The following is a 16,105-nucleotide window of genomic DNA, read 5'->3' as shown; positions in this document are numbered from 1 at the left end:
AAGCACCCGCACCCCTCATGTGTCATGTTTCACACCATTAAGCCTAAGCACACACATATGCTATATAAGCACACACATGCTATATAGCATCCATCTTCTGCCGTTCCATTTGTCACATGTTAATGCAGCACATGCCAATAATTAACGGGAAATTTTTTTTCAAGATATTATTTTATTTTACTGTACAATAAATTTAAAAACAAGACTCTTCAAATAAAAATAAAAATAAACAAAATTAAAAACAAGCCTCAAATTTTCTAGCAAAAAGTGCCATTTAAAAACAAATTTTCCTTCCCCACAATTTCATGGAAATGAGGTTTCGAAATAATGCTCCCTTTCCCATGCTTACCACAAATCCAAACAAGCCCTAGCGCAAAAACTGGAATTTCAAAAGTGGAAAAGTACAAATGAAAGGCTTGAAAGGGTATTTATAGGCATCCCAATGACCTGAAATGATGACATGTCGCTTCCTGATTGATTGAAATTGTGCCAACTGACAGTTGTACCACACTATTTTTCTGACATGATGATGTGGCAAAATGCCAACTCAGCTCAATCCATGTGGCAGGGGAGTTGACTCGGACAGGCCAATTTCCATGAAATTGGTTAAAATATGGGTTGGCGCAACCACCCCCTATCAATGATCCAAACCCCTAAGCCGCGCCACCTATGGAATTTATGCAAATGGGTCGCACTAACTAGGGCCACACCAACCTTTCTAAATGTATTTTTACTTTAGATTTTCTTCTCAGAAAAAAAAAAAAAAAAAACTTAATTTTTCTTCTTTCTTTTTTTCTTTTTTCTTTTTTGGGTTCAGCATCGATATTCTTCAATTTCGGAAACGTTGACTGCATGGTCATGAATTGGTAACAATCACTTGCCAAATGCTCCAGAAACAGACAAGAAATCAACGAAGACAAATTCATACCGGAGTGGCAGATGAATGTTAGTCTTCACAATCGGCAAAGAGCTCACTTAGCTGTTCATCTGTCCAATCTGGAAGTGATGCTCCTAACATCGGCTTTTTCACTACACTCCTTCCGCTGGTTTCATGGTTAGGCTCCTCAACCACAGCATCCTTGCCACTGCTGCAGCCAAAGCATCTTTCATTCACCTTCACTTCAACATCACTAGCTTCTCTTCCTACTTTCACATTACCAATCCCATCAGCTCCCTCCATGACTATGTGCACTGCAGCCATCCCTGACCCAGTCCCCAGAGATTCCTCTGTAGATTCAAATGGTCACATAAACACATGAATTCTTCTGATAATGTATGTGTTAGATATGGATGACAATGAACTAAAAAAACTAAAAAATAATAATAATAATAATAATAAACAAACAAACTACAGCTGCTGTACCAGGTCCACATCTGACCGTAAACACAGGGAAGCATTGTTTAGGAGGTCCACTGTCTTTACTGAAAATCTGTTGATGAAAATAAATCAGATTATTTTCCTAAGCAAAAGTGGAGCATTAACATGACAAGACTCCTAACTTTCTCAAAATAAACACCAGCTTTGATACAGTGACTGAAAATGCATTTTGATCTTTTCAAGAAATCTGCCTCATAATGTAAAACCAGTTGTCTCCAGCTGGTTAGCTGAGCTGTTAGAAACGGTATCGCGTGTGTGAGTGATCTAAGGTTCGAACATTGGTCTTATAGCTTGTAAAACCTTTTACTAGTACCAAGGAAAGCTCAAACAAAGAGCCGCATGCAGAACTGTTCAGACAAAGTCTGGCCTGTTAAAGAATGAGGAGCATTGTTGTCATGTGTGATCACATGTGATCCAACGGTCAGAAATCTAACCATTGAGAACCTCTTTTTTTTCGCAAAATCCGGACTTTTTGCCTATAAAAAGGGCTTCAAGTCCCCTCTATATGCAAGTTTCATTCACTCAAACCCTCCTATACTCTCATACTTTCAAATGTCTCATTCTCTCTTACGTTCTCCATATTTCAACTCTCAAGTTCCAAGTCTCCAAGGCCCAAGCTCCAACTTCTTTCAAGTTTCAATCAAGATTCAAGATTCAAGATAGAAGAAGCAAGAAGATGACAGTGAATTCTGAGTCTCACATTACATTGTTCTACATTCTCTCGTTTCATTTATTTCATTTTCTACATTCTCTTACTAATTACTATTAGTTATTAGTACAATTTAGTAATTTACATTCTCTCATTTCATTTCATTTTCTATTTTGAAGTTTCTAGATACATTCTCTCATTTCATTTTCTAGTTCTACTTGTACATCTATCTCATTCATATCACTTTCTACATTCTCTTATTTCATTTTCTAGTTTTAAGTATCTAGAACTAGATACATTCTCTCATTTCATTTTATAGTTCTACATCTATCTCATATTCTCATTCATTTCATTTTCTAGTTCTACATTTATATTCTCATTTCCACAATCTATAATCTATATTCATTCATTTTCATTTCTTCAATCTACAAAGCTACATTCATTCATTCTCATTCTCTACAATCTATACATTCATTTAATCATTTCTATTGAAATTTGAATCTATCTCTCTTTCTCTACATTTAAATCAAGAGACGAGTCAAGCAAGACATTTTTTATTTTTACATGTTACATGTTACAAGTCAATATTCAAATTTCAAGAATCAAGCAACAGTTCAAAGAAGGCAATAATCTACATTCTACTACAAGTCTACAAATACAAGACTCAAGACAAGATTGATTGATTGAAGAAATTTAGATTCAAACTTTTTTGGTGTAATTGTAATTGTGTAAATCTCTCTCTCTCTCTCTCTCTCTCTCTCTCTCTCTCATCTCTTTAGTCTTTACTCTTTACTTTAGTTTAGCCTTTTAGTTTTTAGTTTACAAATTACAACTTACAAGTTATTACAAGAAGACTCAAATACCATGTATTCTTCCTAATCTTCATCTTTGAAATCCAGGTCAAATGACCCGATTTGAAAGTATGGGCATTATCATAGTGCTACAGATAAGACTCACATAGTATATGAGTTATGTGGATATGTGGGTTCCGGTGGCATTACATATCACAAGCAACACCTTGCACATTTAACAAGGTCAAATACAAAAATATGCAATAAAATTACTCCAAAAATCCGAAGGGAGATCATAGAGTATATGGATAAACAATCAAGAAAGAGATGCAACAGTGTCCTGCGTCAAGAAGAATATATGCAACAAGATGCGTACGAGGATATAAACGTAATTAATATAGAGGAAGTAAGCACTAGCCCTCGAAAAGAGCTCGTGGGCATGGGCCCATGAATAGATGGTGTAGACCACACCCCGAGGATGTGGTTGACCAAAGCGGTCGGCATGCTCAAAAAACTTTTAAAAAATCGGTACAAAAAAAAAACCACTATTCAATATTTTGCTAAGTGGTTTTACCAAACCGTCATTGCTTTTAACTCAGTTAAATCAAAAAGATTTAAAGTTATAGTTGAGGCAACAAGTCAATTTAGACATTGGCTTAAACCTCCATATAATAAAATGAGAGAGACATGTCTCAAAGATGAGGTTGATTACACACAATCCTTCGTAATCAAATATAATGAATCGTAAAAAACATATGGTTGTTCACTCATGGCCAACAAATTGACCAATAGATCCAATCGTTCTCTCATAAACTTTATGATGAATTGTCCAGTTTGGACAATGTTCTTAAAATCCGTGGATGCATTGGCCCATTCTCATACTGCAAATTACTTATTTCATTTACTAGATAGTGTAGTTGAGGAAGTAGGGGAGGAATACGTTGTCGAGGTAATTACAAACAACACAACCTCATATGTAATTGTCGTTCATCATCCTATGAAGATGAGGCATCGTTTATTTTGGACCCCTTGCGTGGCCCATTGTGTAGATCTTATGTTAGAAGATATAGGTAAGTTATTTTTAGATGTAATTGCAAAGGCAAAACAAATCACCATCTTTATGTACAAATACGCCATTCTTCTCAGTCGAATGAGAAAACACATTGGGGGTAACTTGCTACGTCCAGCAGTAACCCGTTTCGCTACAGCCTTACTTAACACTAGAAAGATTAAATGCAAAAAAAAAAAAAAAAAAAAAATCGAAACTGAGAAGCTTTATAGTGTCAACCAATTTTACAAATGGGCCTTGGTTAAAGAAAGTTGAAAAGTTGAAGGGAAATAGGATAAAAAACAATAATCCTTCCGCAAAAATTTTGTACACTAGTGATAAAGGTGTTAAAAGCATCTGAGCCCTTACTCACTGTGTTGCGATTGGTGGACGGGGGTAAGAAAAGCTAGCAATGGATTACATATATGATACAATGAAGAAGGCGAGAAATAAGAACATGGACCACTTTAACTACAAAGAGTGTAATTACAATCCCATATAGATATTATAGATAAAAGATGGGGTAATCAATCATCTCCATTGTATTCGGCTTCCTGCATCATTAACCGGCCTGTTTATTAACTTCCCCCGACCCAGCAAAAGCATTAATGTACATATGGTTGGTTTTATTTACATGTTAGAAAGAATGATTCCAGAAAGAGAAGAACAGGACAAGATCTCAGCTCTACTGGACTTATATACAAAGAGTAGGATCGTATTCTCAAGGGAGACTGTCGCCAAGCATCAGACAATGAAATTGCCCAGTAAACAGTATGAATTTCTCAGCTTTCTTACAAATAGTTTTTTATTATCTAATATACAAAGTTTAATATACTGAAATTGTTTTCTCAGCTGATTGGTGGGTTGCTTATGGAGTGGACCTAAATATGAAGGATTCAGCACTAAAGAAACTGATCTTAAGGATTCTTAAACTCATGTGCTCTGCTAACGGTTGCAAGCGCAACTGGAGCACGTTCAAGAAAAAAAGAAAAATATTAATATGTTATAGTTTGGGATAATTGTAACTTATAAGTGTAATTGTATAAGTTAATGCCTAATACACTTTCTTTCATGCAAATTCACACCAAGAAAAGGAATCGCCTTGAACAAAAGAAACTTAATGACTTTGTCTTCGTCCAATACAATCAGAAATTGTGAGAACGATTTCAAGCTAGAAAAGAAAAAGCCTTGTTTCTTTGACCCTATCCACTTAGATGAGCTGGATATAGATAATGAGTGGCTCATAGAGATGGATGAGCCGGTCTTTACTGGTGAGGACTTGATATGGGCCTAAGTTGAAGATGCCACATATGGATCAACACCTGGAGAAGGTACTGCTCAAAGGCGAAGAAGAAGGGGGGTGAGTAGCAGCAATCAACCCGTGAAAGAGATTGAGGAGATAGAAGGAGATGATGATCAAGCTAAAGTTCCACCGTTGGATGTTAATAAAGTATTAGTACATACAGATGATGAAGAAACAGAATAAGTATATGTGGAAGACAGAGATAACTTCGATGATGACGATGGTGGTAATCAAATGTCACAAAGGAAAATAGATCAATGTATATAGCATTTAGTATTATTTTGTTAGTAATTTGGTGTATGACTTGGAATTTATAAATTATGTTTCCATATTCTAAAATCAATAGTAAAAAAAATAGCTTCTTCATTTTGTTGTTAAAATTAGTTACTTGTTATTTCTTATTTCTTATTAAGTTTTAATTATTAACTGTATTGTTGAATATTGATGACTTGATGTCTTAATTCATTATTTAATTGATTTTCTGTCACACGAATGTATTTTAAATATGTAAAACTAGTTATCTATTAACTTGGGAAATTTCCCCCTACATATTTTTCTACATTTTTTCTTATTTTTTCGATTTTTTATTTTTTTGAAAAAACAAATTTTAATATGCGGCCACATGCGATTGTTATGCGATTCGACAACATTGAAGAGAAGAGATCCCAAAGGGACAAACAACTCCCTGCAAGAGGTACATTCCCTTACTTATATGAACATAGACGGGCCTTAATCAAAAGCCAGAAGCTTCAGCAAACAGGTAGGTGTATAGAGGAAAAAGTGGCAGTAAGAGGGCAAGCGATGCCAGAAATGCAAGGAGCTTTCACTAACATGAAGTGAAAGTTGTATTGAAATTCTGTAATCAGTAATCTGGTTCAGAACATTCTAAAAGCACTTGGCCTGTTCTAGGGAGGGGGTGTCAAGGTAACTATGTAAGCTCTCATGGTTGAGCTCAAGAAGCATGTTAGCACCGGTGGTATGGAATTGTATGTTTTAAAAATAAAGAAGGAACAAAAAAAAAAAAAAAACATTTGCCATGGTTCCAATGGAAATGAGAGTACTGGTGAGTCATCTAAAATAGAACTGCACGATTACTAACACTGGCAAACACCAACTGTTTGAACTTTTTTGAATGATTGAGGGTTTTCTCTTCAGTTTTCCTTTTAAACTTGGAATGTTTAACACTTAAAAAGTGATGTCTAACTACTCTAAAAGTCCTTGCAAAGGAGCATTTTTGGGAGACGTCAAAATTAAAATGCAGATGCAGTTTCCATCCTCCGCTTAAAGGTACAGTTCTCAACCAATTCACATGGTGTATTGAGGATTATATGACCGTGTTTTGTATTTCACCAAAAGAATGCTTATAAGATGAATATAGGAACTGAACGCAGTAATCAGACTCTTGTTCCTGCCAAGAAACCTGTTTAGTAACTACATAGTAACTATGATATAAGGGTTACACTCACTTGCATGCATACACTTGGACAGATTTTCTTTTCATTTTTTTTCTGGTGGGATGTCGGGGCCACTGTCTCTCCAAACACCATAATAAAGGAACTCAATCCCGAGCCAAACCTAAGAGTGTGGGTACTCAGCAACTTGGCTTCTAATAGTCTCAGAATAATTCAAAAAGGTGAAATGAACATTCAATAAAATGGAAGTATTTTAACACCACTAATGTAATGCAATTCTAGTCCATGGAAATGATTAGGGTTAAAAGGGGCTTCAAAAGAAGATGAGAGGAACACCTAAGAGGACCCGAAGTAGGTGGTGTGATGCAAGACATGGAAATTAAACATGATATGCAAGATTTCAGACTTTAAATCATACTAATTGAGAAACATTCACAAAACTTCCACATACCACATAAAGTCAAGCATTCAACAAGAGGGATTTACAAGGGTCCAAGCCTACACATGTTAGGGCTGGATCAATTAAAATTATAGACCAAACAATTATCAAAGGAGAGTAGATTCATCCACAAATGCAAAGGATTACTTCCCCAATCCAAGGGATTCACACATTTCAATTCGGGAAACCCTAGGGTTGCAAAAGTATAATAAAACTTGGGGATTTAGGATGACCTAGGGTTAGGGTTATGGAAATAAGGTGAGAGAGGAGAGAATGAGAGGAGGGAAAGAACCTGTAACCAATCCGCACGTGTGGGCAACAAGTGGGCCTAACGGACGTGCGTGGAGTGTGGCCAGCACATGTGTGGGGCCCACAAACCCAAAAAGGGCCGGCAAGGGGTTGGTCAGCCAGGGATGAGCCACCCACACTAATTTTCAGATCGAACGGATGACTGATTTGAGCACGGTGCTCCGCCGAAGTTTTAGCCCTCTAACAGAGTCTGATTCTGGAAATCTGTTGTAGAGAAGGATTGGCTACAAAATAACAGTGGATTTGAAGGTTGGATGATTGTAGGAGAATATGAATATGGTATAGAGAATGCTAGTGTATAGTGTAGTGGCCCTTTTTGGTGCAAGTGCATTTGTACACTTTCCTCTTCTCCTGCAGTGTACTATATGCTCTAATATAATAAAATATTGTGCGTTGGGCAAGATAACCTAACACAACATCTTTCCCAAACTCTCCTCTCTCAATTTCTCCTCTTTTCTTCACATTATAATCAGCAAACCATTCTCTACTTGGTATCAAAGCATAGATCTAGGCATTCCACATCCAACAGATTAAGGGGCGACACATCACCTTGCAGCCGTCAGCAGCTGTACGGACGCATGGACTCCATTTGAGCTAAAAGTTTAGGGGTTTGATAGATCTTGATTTGAGAAGATTTGTCATGATTTTTTTCAGAATTTTTTGGACCTTCTTTCATGGTATTTTAGGTGAAATAGAGAAATTCAAAAATCGGGCCCTTTTTCCGTTTTTCTTCGATCTATCTCAAATCGGTAAGCTTTTCTTTGGTTTCTTTGCTCAAGATGGACCGAAACCTTCCTCCCAAGCTACTCATTGAGGAGTTTTTACCTAAGAACCATGTTTGAGAGGGTTTTAACCTCAAATAGACGTGCGGCTGGGCCATTTTTCACTCGGTTGGGCCGTTTTTTACTACGTTTCATGTTATTTTGTATGATTGTTATTTGTTGGAGGTTTATATTTTATTATCTTGAAGGATTGAGTGAGGTAGAGTTGTTTGAATCAATTCATCTTGGCATAGGTTTATCTCTCTTGGACTCTCCTATAGCTGACAAAGCGCCCTCATCTCTTGGCATAGGGTCTCTTAAATCCAACCCCTTGCAAATTACCTCTAATAAGTTGAATGGTGACAACTATCTTCAATGGACACAATCTGTAAAAGTGTTCTTAAGAGCCCGTGAGAAATTGTCGTATATTTTAGATGATCCCCCAAGCTCTACAGATGTTACCTACAAGTCTTGGACAAAGGAGAATTATCAAGTTATTGCATGGTTGTTGAATAGTATGGATTCCTCGATTAGCCACTTAGTGATGTTTTTATCCTCAGCTAAAGGCATTTAGGATACGCTTCATGATATGTTCTCAGAATCTCGGAATTTTTCACGTGTATTCCAGCTTATTCAAGAAATTGATCGGTTCCAGCAAAACTCAAGATTATTAAAAGATTACTATTCGACGCTTCGGGATATGTAAAATGAGTTAGATATGTATCAGCCGCTTCCTTCCAAATGTAAAGAGGATCATGAACATGCTCATAAGTAGCGGGATGATACTCGTATCATGCAGTTCCTAGTTGGGTTGAATTCCGATTATCTTCATGTTCGAGATCAAGTTGTTATGTAGGATCCTTTTCCCCCATTAACGACAGTCTATGCCATGTGTCAGCGTGCTACTGTCTCTACTCTTCATTCTCATTCATTTGTGCCACCAGAGCATTCGGCACATCTTGCGGGCGATCAGTCCTCTCTTAGCCTTCAGGTACCATCCTTGAGTTCAGGGCACATTTCTGTTTTTGCTGGTTGTGGTAGAGGCCGCAAGGGAGATCACAGTCGTAGCGGTCGCAGTCTTCGTGGTCGTGGTGGACGTGGACGAGGATATGAAGATTCCTGCATTTGTTCACATTGCGGTGGAACTAATCACACTGTTAATTATTGCTGGTAGATACATGGTCATCCTACATATGTCGCTGCTTCTGTTGCATCCACAATTGCTCCTGAAACAGTCTTCCACCCCGACAGTTGAGCAGTCTACTTCAAAGGAGTCTCTTATCATTTCTCGGGCTGCATATGATGCCCTTATGCAGCTTCACATTCGTGATATTCTTGAGCTATCTCATGCAGCTTCGGCCCAGTCAAGTACTACTCTTCTTGCGTCATCCTCTCCTACCTCCTGGGTCATAGACTCTGGAGCTTCCTCCCATATTACTGGTAAGTCTCAATTCTTTTCTTCTTATTCTCCTTCTCCCCACACTCAGTATGTCACAGTCGCAGATGGAACCCAAACTCCCATCTCTGGGATTGGTTTCATCCCTCTTTCTTCTTCCCTGTCTCTGTCCTCAGTCTTACATGTGCCTCGTTTTCCATTAAACTTACTGTCTATTCGCTCTCTTACTAAATCATTAAATTGTTCTATTACCTTCTTCCCTTCTTATTGTTTGTTTCAGGACCTACAGACGAAGAGAGTGATTGGTGAGGGCATGAGCGAGAAGGCGTTTATCTTCTCGATGATACACCTGTTGCCGCTTCTAGTACCCTTTCTCTAGATCGAGAGTCCATGACTCGATGGCACTGCCGCTTAGGCTACCCATCAATAGCTAGATTGTGAATTTTGTTTCCCTCATATGTCACTAAACCATTATGCTGTGATATTTGTGAATTGTCTAAACATCATCATGCTACGTTTCCTCCTATCTCTTCTGGGAGGAAATCTCAACATTTTGTTTTGATTCACTCGGATGTCTAAGGACCAGCTCCAGTTACCTCCACTTTTGGATTTACATATTTTGTTATCTTTATTGATGATTATTCACGCATGACTTGGATTTATCTTTTGAAATCTTAAAGTGAAGTATTTGATGCGTTTAAAGTGTTTTATCATGAAGTGTGCACTCAATTTCAATGTTCCACCAAAACCCTCTATTCTGATAATGGGGGGAATACATGTCTACTGCCTTTCTTTCCTTCTTGCAGGAACATGGTATTTTGTCTAGGACATCGTGTGCTCGCACACCTCAACAAAACGGTATTGCAAAACGAAAGAATCGTCATCTTCATGAAGTTGCTCGCACCCTTCTGCTTGGTATCCACCTACCCAAACATTTTTGGGGCGATGCTCTTCTAACTGTTACTTTTCTTATTAATCGTATACCCTCACGTATCTTGTCTTACAAATCTTCATTTACTATATTGTCTTCTCATGATAATCAATTTCCTTTACCACCTAAAGTTTTTTGTTGCACATGCTTTGTTCGAATTTTGGATAGAAGTAATGATAAACTTAGCCCCAAGGCAATTAAATGTGTCTTTCTAAGGTATACTCGGAGTCAGAAAGTGTATAAATGCTTTGACCCATTGACTCGCAAGAAATATGTATCTGCCGATGTAACCTTCTTTGAGGATATTTCTTTTTTCTCAGCTCCAGGCAAATCTCTCTGTAATCCTCTTGCGAGTCAGAGAGAGTATGACTCTTATCCTCTCCCTCTTTCCACTAGTGATCATGGGGAAACTCATCTCCCCTCCGCTCAGCATCTTGTTGGTGATTTGGGTGAGCTTAACTCTTTCGCTCACTTTAGATGTTGGCTCAAGTGACTCTCCTACCTCGAGTTTAGATCTCCCCATTACCTTACGCAAAGGGTCACAATCTTATACTTAACACCCCATTAGTAATTTTGTTTCATATGATCATTTTTCACCGTCTTTTCAGTCGTTTGTTATTCCTCAGTCTCTCTCACATGCTCTTCAAAGTCCTGACTAGATAAAGGCGATGATAGAAGAAATGTCTACTCTTGAGAAGAATCATACTTGGGACCTTGTGCCACTTCCTTTAGGGCATAAATCTGTTGGATGTAGATGGGTTTATACGATCAAGTTTCTTCCGGATGGCTCCATTGATCGCTATAAAGCCCATCTTGTTGCTAAGGGTTACACAGACTCATGGTGCGGATTACTTCGAGACATTCTCTCCGGTGGCTAAGCTTAATTCGATTCACGTTGTGATCTCCTTAGCCGTTAATTTATCATGACACTTGTTTCAACTTGACGTGAAGAATGCATTTCTCCATACGGACCTTGCAGAGGAAGTTTACATGCATCAACCTCCTGGCTTTATTGCTTCTCACAACCCTGCATCAACAGGCAGCATGATTCTCATTGTCTATGTGAATAATATTGTTCTGTCTGGTAGTGATTCGGTTGGAATGAGAGAGGTCAAAGAATTTTTGAAGACTAAGTTTGAAATCAAGGACCTTGGTCCTCTTCACTACTTCCTCGGAATTGAAGTTAGCCGCTCATCATTCAGATTGGTCTTGTCACAACGAAAATATGCGCTCAATCTTCTCATGGAGACCAGCATGTTAGGGTGCAAGCCTGCTACCACTCCCATGAATACTTCACAAAAGCTTTGATGCAAGACAGGAAATTCAAATATGATGTGAAAGATTTCAGGCTTAAGATCACGTTAGTTCAAAAACAATTACACAAATTCCATATCCCGCATAAAAGTTCAAACATTCAATTAAAGAGGAATTTGCACGGGTCCATGCCTACACAGGCTAGGACTGGATCAATAAAATTATGGACCAAACGATGCTCAAAGAAAAATAGAAATCAACCACACGCATAAGAATCAGTCCCTAATCCAAGAGATTCACATGTTTCAATTCTGGAAAACCTAGGGTTAAAAAAGAGGGCATAGAAATTGGGATTTAGGACAATTTAGGGTTAGGGTTAGGGAAATTAGGTGAGAGAGGAGTGAAGGAGATGAGAGAGAGCACCTATGATCGGCCCGCACGAGCAGACAACAAATCGACTTGACGCACGTGCGTGGATGGTGGCCAGCACGTGTGTGGGGCCCACGAATCTAGGATTGGCCAGCTAGGGTCTGGTCGGCCAAGGATGGGCCACCTTCCCTCCAAATTTCAGGTCAAACGGATAATCGGTTTGAACACAGTGCTCCGTCGAAGTTTCAGCCCTCCTACAGGGCAAGATTCTGGAAATTTATTGTAGGGAGATGAATTGCTGCAATAAATGATTGATTCGAAGTGTAGATGATGGGGTGAGATGAGAAGAAGATATGATAGAAGATGAGTAATAGATATGGCGATGGATGGAGGCGAATCAGGATAGATGTGGCTTCGCACCACGGTAGTTAACCCTTTGATGAAGGAAGGCTTCGCACCCAATTAGGCTTCACAACTCAGAGAGTATGAAAAGGCAGAATTTTTATTAATCTTCAATGAATGAAAAAAGCTACAAAAGGGTGCCTATTTATAAGAAAACCATATACCCCAAAACTTGCACAATGTGCACAACCTATTATTTGGCGATGAAGTAAACCAAAATAAAAACTAATCAAAGAAATCTAAAGCGTCCATGATGTTCTAAATAACATTAATAAGCAAAACCTAAAATATAAAATCAATCTGACTAATGAGCCACGATCATGAGATCTCATGATGGGCTTTTCTTGGCTATCGGGTCCACTCTCTTGAATCAAAACTTCGTCTTCTAACTATGAGGCCTTCCCTGGATGTTGTCATCGATCTAGATCGACGGTGGGACCGTCATTCTCTCGCGTACATGGGTAGGGGGGCGGCGTGCGTGTGCGTGCGCGTGTGATGTCCCCATCAAGCTTTGACCAGATGATGGTACTCTACTTACTAATCCTGGGATGTATCGATGACTTGTAGGCCGACTTATTTACCTGACTATTACTCGCCCAGATCTCTCATTTGCGGTGGGCGTTGTTAGCCAATTCATACAAGCTCCCCGTACTTCTCATCTCACGATTGTCTACCGTGTACTTCGGTATCTAAAATCAGCCCCGGGTCTTGTCCTTCGCTTTCAGTTGCATGGTCATCTTCATCTTTCTGGCTATTCCAATGCTGTTTGTGCAAGTAGTACTTATGATTGCCGCTCTACATCTGGCTTCCGTACCTTCCTAGGTGGCAATCTTATAACATGGAAGAGCAAAAAGCAACCAGTTGTTGCTCGATCCTCGGCTGAAGCAGAATATCGTGCTACAGCTCATGCAACGTGTGAGCTCGTGTGGCTTCGCAACCTTCTTGAAGAACTTGGCTTTCCTCATTTGGATCTTGTTCCTCTTCATTGTGACAACCAAGCGGCCATCCATATTACTCGTAACCCGGTTTTCCACGAACGAACCAAGCATATTGAGGTCGACTGTCACTTTATTCGGGAGAAAGTAGCTTATAAGGAAATCCTCACTCCTTTTGTTCGATCTAAGGATCAACTTGCTGATGTTCTTACAAAGTCCTTGAGTCAAGATGCTCTTCATCATGTTTGTGACAAGTTGAGCATGATTAACATCTATGCTCCAACTTGAGGGGGAGTATAGAGAATGCTAGTGTATAGCGTAGTGGCCCTTTTTGGTGTAAGTGCATTTGCACACTTTCCTCTTCTCCTACGGTGTACTATATGCTCTATTATAATAAAATATTGTGTGTTAGGGCAAGATAGCCTAACACAATATCTTTCCCAAACTCTCCTCATTCCTCTTCTCTCAATTTCTCCTCTTTTCTTCACATTATAATCATCAAACCATTCTCTAATTATGGATGGTAGGAGGTGAGGGCGAATCAAGATGGGTGTGGCTTCGCACCACAGTAGTTAGCCCTTCGAAGAAGGGAGGGTTTCACACCCAATTAGGCTCCCACGACTCAGAGATTTAGAGAAGCAAAAAACGCAGAAATTTTATTTCAATCTTCAATGAAAAAATCCTACAAGGGGTTGCCTATTTATAAGAAAAACCTATGCCCCAAAAACTGTGCCATGTGTGCACCCTATTACTTGGAAACGAAGTAATAAAAAATAACAACTAATTAAAGTAATCTAAACCATCCATGATATTCCTAATAACAATAATAAGCAAAACCCAAAGAACTAGATTATTTAGAGTAGTGGGCCACAATCATGAGATCCAATGGTGGGATCCCCATGATGATCGGGTCCACTCCAAGGAACCAAGACAGTCTTCTAACTAGGAGGCCCTCCCTGGACGTCGTCATCAATCCAGATCGATGGTGGGGCCCTCCTCCTTGCATACGTGCGTAGGAGGAGCGTGCGTGTGCGCGAGATGTCCCCATCATGGTGAGAATGGATATGAAAGCTTTATTTACCTACTGAGGATAGGCCATAGAGAGGAATGGTTACTTAAGTAGGAGTCAAAAAGTTAACTCAAATAGCAGGACAAGGCTACAATAATTAGGGGTGGCAATGGCCAGGTTTGGTTAACCCCAAGCCCAACATGTTTACGAAATACGCCCAAAACTCAAGCCCAAGCACAGGCCAGGCCACTTGTGAAAAATGCATTGGTGAAGTTTGAACCCAAAACATGTGCAATGTTCCACACATTTCTACTGCTAAAGCAACCAAGTAGTTGTTAAGCATTGCTTATATTTATTCATATATAAATAATACATTTGTGCATGTTGCCGGGACAAGGACAACCATAAACTCAACACTTGATTAAATAGGACACATTGTCTGACCGGAACCCAGCTCGAAACCTGATAAATTCAAACCCAAGGCCATCTTTTAAACATTGCCTCGGGTTGGTCAACAGGAATGGAACACATGCATCAAGGATTTTAATGGTGTTACCCGCCTTGTGACCAACCCACTCAAAGCTAGGTTTGGACTGTGACATGATAAGCATACCTCAATTCAGGCCTGATGGCTACTTGGCGTGTGCCCTGGCCTAAGCTGACCATGGCCCAGGCAAGCATGGCCCAAATAAAATTTATATACAATATTATGAGCAGACAGCTGTGGCCCATCAGTGGTAGGACCCCTAGAGGGGGTCTGGATCTCTTATGTGTACAACACAATACAAGGGTTAATTGTTTTTAAGCAGTCATGAGAATCCCTATTTCAGATCTTGTGATTAGCAGAATAGGATCATAAAGCCAACCCAAAATTTAAGGACAAGAGGATGATAGTTTCAAGATTTTTGTCCAAAGGTACTCCTTCATTGGGTCGTGAACTGAGTCTTTTAAACATGTTTATGCAGCATTCTCACGCACAGCCAAAGTGAGCAAGGTAAGCCTAGGGATTCCTCTTGTGTCTGGGAACTTTCTCTTCCATCAGCTTCCATGACCGCACCCACCCAATCCCCCCAGTTGTGTCCTTGCACTGTGTTCATATAAACCAAAGCTCATTTCTATTCTTTTCAATCTACCAGCTGCAAAGGACCACTATGTGGCCCATCACTAGAAGAAAGTTAACATGGGGCAGTGCCTGTGTACCCTGTTCACAATATACTACTGAAACTTCTTTTGATATCCTTAGGTCTTCCCTTTCAATGGGTTAGAAGGCTGGAGACTGGGAAGGGACCTTCTTCGAAGCATCACTGGCATTATAGAAGCCACAGCTCACCAGGGTGCAAGGTCCTGAACACCTCTTCTTAGTGGCTCAGTCAGATATGAAGGAAAGTCTCTGAAAAAGTGCAAATTGTAGCCACAAGTGTTCAATTTAGGCAAAGAAACTGAAATTTCCAGCCAATTGCTATTGAACACAAATAAAAATCTGAAATTTTATTTCTTGACCAATAGCCAGAAGGATTTATGAGTAGAAATCATATTAAAGTAGAATGTGAAGGATAGAGCAGTAAACATACAATTCGCAGATCGGTTCAGGCACCACTCTGAAAAGCAATTTTGCTGGGTGGAGCCCCACCAACATGTTGAAGAATCTGAATCACTCTTCAACAATCTCATCGCAGAATAATACAGGAAGGAGAAAACTTGATTGCATGATTCTTAAGT

The 16,105-nt window shown here is 39.3% G+C and overlaps 1 protein-coding gene across 4 annotated transcripts in view; it reads right to left on the bottom strand.

Moving 5' to 3' along the window:
- Positions 1 to 235: 235 nt before the first annotated feature.
- LOC131251297 (uncharacterized) overlaps positions 236 to 16,105 on the bottom strand; it is a 30,711-nt gene continuing 14,841 nt past the window's right edge. For all 4 annotated transcript variants that reach the window (XM_058251931.1, XM_058251930.1, XM_058251932.1 and 1 more), the window contains 2 exons: positions 1,364 to 1,430; positions 236 to 1,227 (listed from right to left, as the gene is read on the bottom strand). In XM_058251931.1, the coding sequence (XP_058107914.1) occupies positions 947 to 1,227; positions 1,364 to 1,430 (348 nt within the window). In that variant the 3' untranslated portion in view covers positions 236 to 946. The remainder of the gene's footprint in view (positions 1,228 to 1,363; positions 1,431 to 16,105) is intronic.

The sequence above is a fragment of the Magnolia sinica genome, chromosome 7, assembly GCF_029962835.1.
Source record: "Magnolia sinica isolate HGM2019 chromosome 7, MsV1, whole genome shotgun sequence".
Lineage (NCBI taxonomy): Eukaryota > Viridiplantae > Streptophyta > Magnoliopsida > Magnoliales > Magnoliaceae > Magnolia > Magnolia sinica.
This window is presented reverse-complemented; position numbering and strand designations above follow the sequence as displayed.